This window comes from Olea europaea, chromosome 6 (assembly GCF_002742605.1).
Source record: "Olea europaea var. sylvestris chromosome 6, O_europaea_v1, whole genome shotgun sequence".
NCBI classification, from domain to species: domain Eukaryota; kingdom Viridiplantae; phylum Streptophyta; class Magnoliopsida; order Lamiales; family Oleaceae; genus Olea; species Olea europaea.
Genome location: NC_036242.1, coordinates 9,015,339 through 9,021,900, shown reverse-complemented (window position 1 = coordinate 9,021,900; position 6,562 = coordinate 9,015,339). Strand labels below are relative to the sequence as shown.

The following is a 6,562-nucleotide window of genomic DNA, read 5'->3' as shown; positions in this document are numbered from 1 at the left end:
CCAACAAAATTGTTCAATTCCAATTCTGATGCACCAAGATCGACGCATCACTCTACAGGAGTTTCTTTAAATCCATGATGGCCCTGCACTAAACTTCACTTATGGAAACTCCTTAATGAACTCATCTCACCAATTCAACTCAATCGTGATTATCCAATTAACACCGGTCTTGAGAAGAGGTTTGAAGGTTCTCATTTAATATTGATATAATAAAAATAAAAATATAATAGAAATGGAAAATAATTGTGATGGTCTTTATAAATAATCATTATCTTGTCTAATAAACTATTAAAAAGGAATTTGATACCAACACTCTTTACAAATCGATATTTGATCAAAAAGATAATTATTTCTAATTAAACTTTAACTAAAAGCCAATAGCATAATGCAACTTGTCTATGCTTCCACAAATTTCGACCTCTGATTTGTTCCTTGGTCTAAAAGTATCCAAGACTATGCAACCCTTTATTCGAAATAAAGTTTCATTTTAGACTGAAAAATCCAATTTGCTGAATTCAAATCCCATCATGCAGTATTTCCAAAACTTTAAAGGGTTTAAAGAAGCCAAAAAATAAATAAATATAAAAATAAAATAAAACTGGGGTGTGGTCCAGCGTGATTTTTGGCTCCATCCATGCAAAATTGTATGTATGAAACATATGTTCTTTAATTAATCTTGTAACTGTCAATTTTATTAGAAATTGGAATCATTAATTTATGAAATAAAACTAGAAAATTAGGATGGATTTTGTGTTTGTCTCAATTAATTTATTCATTCTAATTAGTGTTCTTCTAAGTTTCCTCAATGGGCTTTCTTCACATTGGCTTGATTGTTTGTTTAATTGATCATTAACTTAATCCTTAATTGAGTGAAATCTTATATTGAGTATTAAGAATTGGAATGTCTCAAGTGAAGATCCTGTTACACACTGCACATAAGTATGTAGCTTTTATCATCTTTTGGCTTTTGTACTAGAGGAGGTAAGGCATCAATGTCCCATTTCCCATGAAATTTATTTCATAAAAAGCATATGCGGGGTGGGGGTGGGGGGCTTTTGGGGACAAAAAGAATGCAACTCTAAGCAGCCTTACTACGACTCTCTTATTTTGTCTTAAATAGGATTAAATACATATTAATGGTTCCTCTTAAGTCTTATCTTCATTATTGCAATCTAGAAATTCCATTCTAGGTACTCCCCTCTAGTTTGCAGTTGAACATTATTGGTGATAGGTAGCATTACTCGTTCGGAGCACCATAATATTGACATTCAAATGAATAATACTATTTAACATCAATCGATAAAAGTGGAGGTCCACTTTCAATAATTCAATGGAGTTAAAATGCATTTTAACTCATATGACAAGTCCAAGTGGGCTCCACTGTCACCTAAAGTGGTGCTAGATACCGTTATTCCTCTTGAATCTGTTAAGTCTTATCCGGGTAATAATTGTCCATTAAAACAGTTGTAGGCGCAGGCTTAAGGGTAAAAGATTAATTAATGAATAATTGTATCATAAAGAAGAAGCCAAGCACAAGTCATCAATTACAACAAAAAATTGAATGCTTAGGTAATAAGTCAAAGTTTCTTGCAAACGATTGAATGGAATAATCAGAATAAGGATAAAACTGTGAAAAGAATGACAGTGAAACAGAAGACGAACCAACAATTTATGGCTAATAAATAAATTGGCATCTCGTCAAATGACAGTATTTTATTACTTAAAAGGATTATTATTATTATTATTATTTTTTAATTTCTTTTGTTTCTTAACATGCCAAAACTTCTAACAGGTTTCTCAACTCTTGGAAGATGAAGGAGGAGCCTAAGAGGATAATTTTTGGTTCCACTCCAATTATATTACTGCTTATTCTCCCTTTGATTTGTGTTGGTGTTGATTTCGTTTGGGGGAATACTATTCATTTCAAACGATGTAATTCTACTTTTGTTTACATGTTCTCTTATCCTAAAGCTTCAACCATGGCTAACTTCGAATTCTTGGAATTTACAGGGACACAATACTTTTCTAGTTCAGAAACTGATTTCAGTGGAACAGTGAATCCAACAGTCGAAGAGCCCGAGTCCTTGGAATTTCTTTTATCCAGATTAGTCAGAGGTTTGTGATTAGTTTCTCTTTTCGTTTTCAGAATTTAGAAAGATATGTTTACAGATTTTGCTGCACGTAAACAGGAAAAGATCGAAGAAATCTTGAAGCGACTGGCTTTGCATGTGACAAGACTGTTCATTCTGTTGTTTGTGTTGCAAATCAACCTGTAAGGATTTACACCAGCAATATGACAGTATATGTTTTTTCCGATGGAGTCGGGGAACAAGAAACTGTGGTTCGGCCTTATGCAAGACAGGAGGACAATCTTAAGGTTATTACACCGGTCCATATACTAAAAGGAAACGCTACTTCACTGGCTTGTCTTCACAATCACAGTGTTCCGGCTGTTATTTTTTCATCTGGTACGACAGGAAATGTTTTTCACGAAATTAATGAAATCATTATTCCCCTGTTCATCACCTCTAAACATTTCCAATCCCGCGTGCTCTTTATCCTCGAGGATTACAAGCCTTCGTTTATGAGCAAATACGGCAAGGTTATGTCTCATTTGTCCGATTATGTGGTCATGAACCCGGCTGCAAATGGAAGTGTTCATTGCTTTCCAGGATCAGTAATCGGGCTTAAATACCACGACAATTTAGCTTTGAATGCGAGTGACATTCCAGGAGGGCATTCGATGCGTGAATTTAGGCATTTCCTTAGAGAAGCATTTGGTCTGAGGTTCAGGCATGTCAGTCAAATTAAGAAGCCGAGGTTAATGCTTTTATCTCGAAGAAATACTAGAAGGTTCTTGAATGAAAACGAAATGGTTATGATGATGGAAGAATTAGGCTTTCAAGTGATTGTGGTTGCAAGATCAAAGATGATATCGAATTTGAACAAATTTTCCCAACTGATTAACTCGTGTAGCGTCTTGGTGGGAGCACACGGGGCTGGACTTACGAATGAGTTGTTCTTGCCTTCCGGGGCTGTTATGGTGCAAGTAGAATTACTCGGTACAGAATGGCCCTCAAACACCTATTACGGGGATACTGCTCGTCCAATGGGTGTACATTACTTGAGGTACAAGATCGATCCAGAGGAGAGCACACTTTTAAAATTGTATGGAAGAAATCATTCAGTAATAACTGATCCCGGATATCTCTTCAGAAAAGGGGGATACCGTGCAGCCAGGACCGTGTTTCTTGATCAGCAGAACGTGAGGATCAATCTTGCAAGGTTTAGGAACACACTTGTTGAAGCACTTAGTCTTGTTACATACTCGGATTTCTAATTTTGTTTTCATTTTATTAAATATTTATCGAATTCTCTGATATCATAAGATGTGTAGTTTATACTCAAGAACAATGAGGTTGTTGTTCTATTGTCTTTTCAGATAGTAGAACCAACAAGTTACAAATGAACTGAAACTAGAAAGGCAGAACTTCCATCCTATACAATTGTTTTTTCTAATGATCATACAGCTACTCAAAGTACGATTTTCCATTTGATGTCGAGTACCTAATCCTGCAAACTGAGTGGGTATTAAAAATGATCGTAATCTCCTTCTTACCAGTACGAGGGAGAAAAGTTTAGCTGGCTTATTTCGACCTATTCTGCACCACAAACCACAATAAAAATCACAATCTTGAATTGGTATTGGTCCCTTCGACTTAAACTGGCATGTGTATTGCGAGTTATAACTGCAGTAGATAACTATCGGGATCAGTACATAAAATAAATAAATACATATCATAGTAAAGATGTCAAAATTTCCAATTGGAAGTGTGTAAAGGGTAATTCAAAGAGGTTGTCAATTCATAATGCAACTTGTTCTTGCTTTTTCTCATATTTCAATTTTCGATTATCTGAAAATAATACATTGATTGATTGCTTTATGATCTTGAATTTTCCTTCATTTTCAGTAATAAAAACAGGGGAAAGAGGCCCCTCATATTGGAAGCTGAGATTATAGACTTTCAGTTTAGAATCAAATGGTCCATTACTGTTTGATTAGAATTTCATCTTTTCCAACTTTGAAGAGGTCAAAAACCAGACAAAAAAGATTTAAAGTTAATAATAAATTAATGAGGCTGCTGATTTTTGACGCAGCAGAATAAATGCAAAAGATGATTAACATTCCAAAGGCTAGTTGATTAACAATGATACAGAGAATTTCCTTGTATTCTTTATGAATCAAGGGTCCGTTTGGCAGGGTTTTTACAAAGTTAAAAGATCCTTTTGATATAAATATATTATTTTTAGGCTCATTTGGATAATTATCTACGAGTTTGGTAAAATGAATTTTTAGAGAAGGAAGCTCTTTAACAAAAAGCATAAGCAGAAGTCATACCAAACAGACTCATCTTCGACGGCTGCATCAATTTTCCATCAAGGCAAAAACATTTCTCTATCTACCATCAAAATTTGGTTTTCTATACAAGAATTTAAGGAATCTGTGTAGCCCTCTAACGTTGTATCTCCTAGCTGTCAAAATTATTAAATAAAAAATTATTTAATAGTTTATGAAGAGCATGGGAAGTGTAGACATCAAAAACGTCAACTCGGCACTTATTTTTTTTTCCTTTTGATTGTGAAATTCTAACAAAATAAATTTCGTGGAATTGTTTATTCTTTGTAATTCCAAACTTTTCTTGTAAGTTTCTCTAACGCTTCCAGATTGGCTGTTGTTCATAATGATTAAGGGTTTAAATATAATATTTATACTTCAAGCGGATGATATTTTGTAATTTACTTCCTTTAACATATAATTTTGGTTTTGCGATGCCAGAGTGATATGGAAATTAACCAATGAAATGAAATATTCAAAATCAATATTCAGCAATAATGCAACCATTTTAAATTTTTTTTATTTTTTGGTAAACTAAATATTCGACAACAGTATTGAGAGTAACAATGCAACTTAATAAACAGCCACCGTTTGAGCCATATCATTGTAAAAATGAGAATGAAAAATATAGTTATTATGGGCCCCACACAAGAGATAAAAATTCAAATATGGTGGTTTGATATGATGGATAACGATCATATTTTTTATTTTAATTATAATATTGAACAACAATTGAATAGATAATTTTCCCTTTCTTAATAGGTAACTAATCAAATAGAGAAATGCAAGTAACCCATTTTTGCATAGATACCACAATGCAAGTAACCCATTTTCTTAACTCACTCGAACAATTTTTTACCCACTACATGATGATGTGAACCCCCACTCACAAGATTGTGTACATGAAATTAGAACGATAAAATAAAATTATTCAATTATATTAATTTAATACACTAAGAATAAATGTATGACTTTATTCAGTAGAATCACAGGTCAAAATAAAAATAACCTTTTATCTTTGACCCTCGCCCAATCTCACTGTGGGAGTTGCCTATGCCCAAAGTCCTTGAGCCAAATTGTTTAAAGAATCACAAAATTGATTATTGGAATCTCTTACTTGGGTTGTTTCTTAAATAGTTCTAGTTGAGGATATGAGAGAGATAATTGCATAATATATAATAAGTCAAGAGGGCACAATCCAAAAGTTTCATATTTTCTTTGCTTAATCACTAGTTCACAAAGAGATGACCTGTTCAGAGTCGCCTCTCTATAGTTGAATAAGGAATGAAGTAATTATCATAGTTGAAAAGGAAACATAAATAAAAATTGAGTAATACTATTCATAATCGCTCACTATGGCAGTCGTTCTAAATGGCATCTTACATAGCGATTTCTGATTTAATGCATTAATGTTATAGTTTTTTCTTACCTCATTTATCAAATCACTAATTGTCACATATATGTCATGTATGACGACTGCAATAGTGAATGACTGTAAATAGCATTATTCATTCGTTCAATGTTTAGTGAAAATTGCAGGGAAGAACAACTGCTCTAATCCAGAAACTATTTTCAATAGCAGAAAGTTCAAAAATGAAACACTTGAAGAAAACCAGAAACTCCTTCAATATCGAGTTCCAAATACTGCAAACGACTGATTATTAATTTTTTTTCGTAGTCTTCTTACCCGTTCGAGGGAGAAGAAGTTAGGAAGCTTATTTTGACCTGTTCTTCGACCTATTCTTCACCACAGAACACAACAAAAATCGCATTTTTGAAATTGATATTGGTCCCTCTCTTCGACTAGAACTTGGCATGTGAAGTGTATTGCATTTTTACTTGGACTCTGCTACACATACATAGGGGGTACATATGGACACCCTTATGTACCCCCCTATGTACAACAAGATTAATCCTTTTTATTTTGTTAGATATCTATCGGGACCAGTATTCGAAATAAACAGCCCACATTTTCAGTTGGAAGAGTGTAAAGGGCAATTGAAATGTGCTGTCAATTCATAATGCAAGCTTGTTTTCATATTTCATTTTTTGATTATATGGTCTTAATACATTGATTAATTGCTTCATGATTTTGAGTTTTTCTTCAACCTTTTTCATTAAAACCATGGAAAGACTAAAAAGAGCTTCCCTTTATATTGGAAGCTG

General features: G+C 33.5%; 1 protein-coding gene across 1 annotated transcript; it reads left to right on the top strand.

The window, feature by feature from the left end:
- The first annotated feature begins 1,722 nt into the window (after nt 1-1,722).
- Nucleotides 1,723-3,499, top strand: LOC111395741 (protein O-linked-mannose beta-1,4-N-acetylglucosaminyltransferase 2-like). The gene is made up of 3 exons (XM_023021875.1): nt 1,723-1,932; nt 2,011-2,115; nt 2,190-3,499. The coding sequence occupies exons 1-3, from the start codon at nt 1,812-1,814 to the stop codon at nt 3,338-3,340; spliced, it is 1,377 nt and encodes a 458-aa protein (XP_022877643.1). The 5' UTR covers nt 1,723-1,811; the 3' UTR covers nt 3,341-3,499.
- Nucleotides 3,500-6,562: the final 3,063 nt, after the last annotated feature.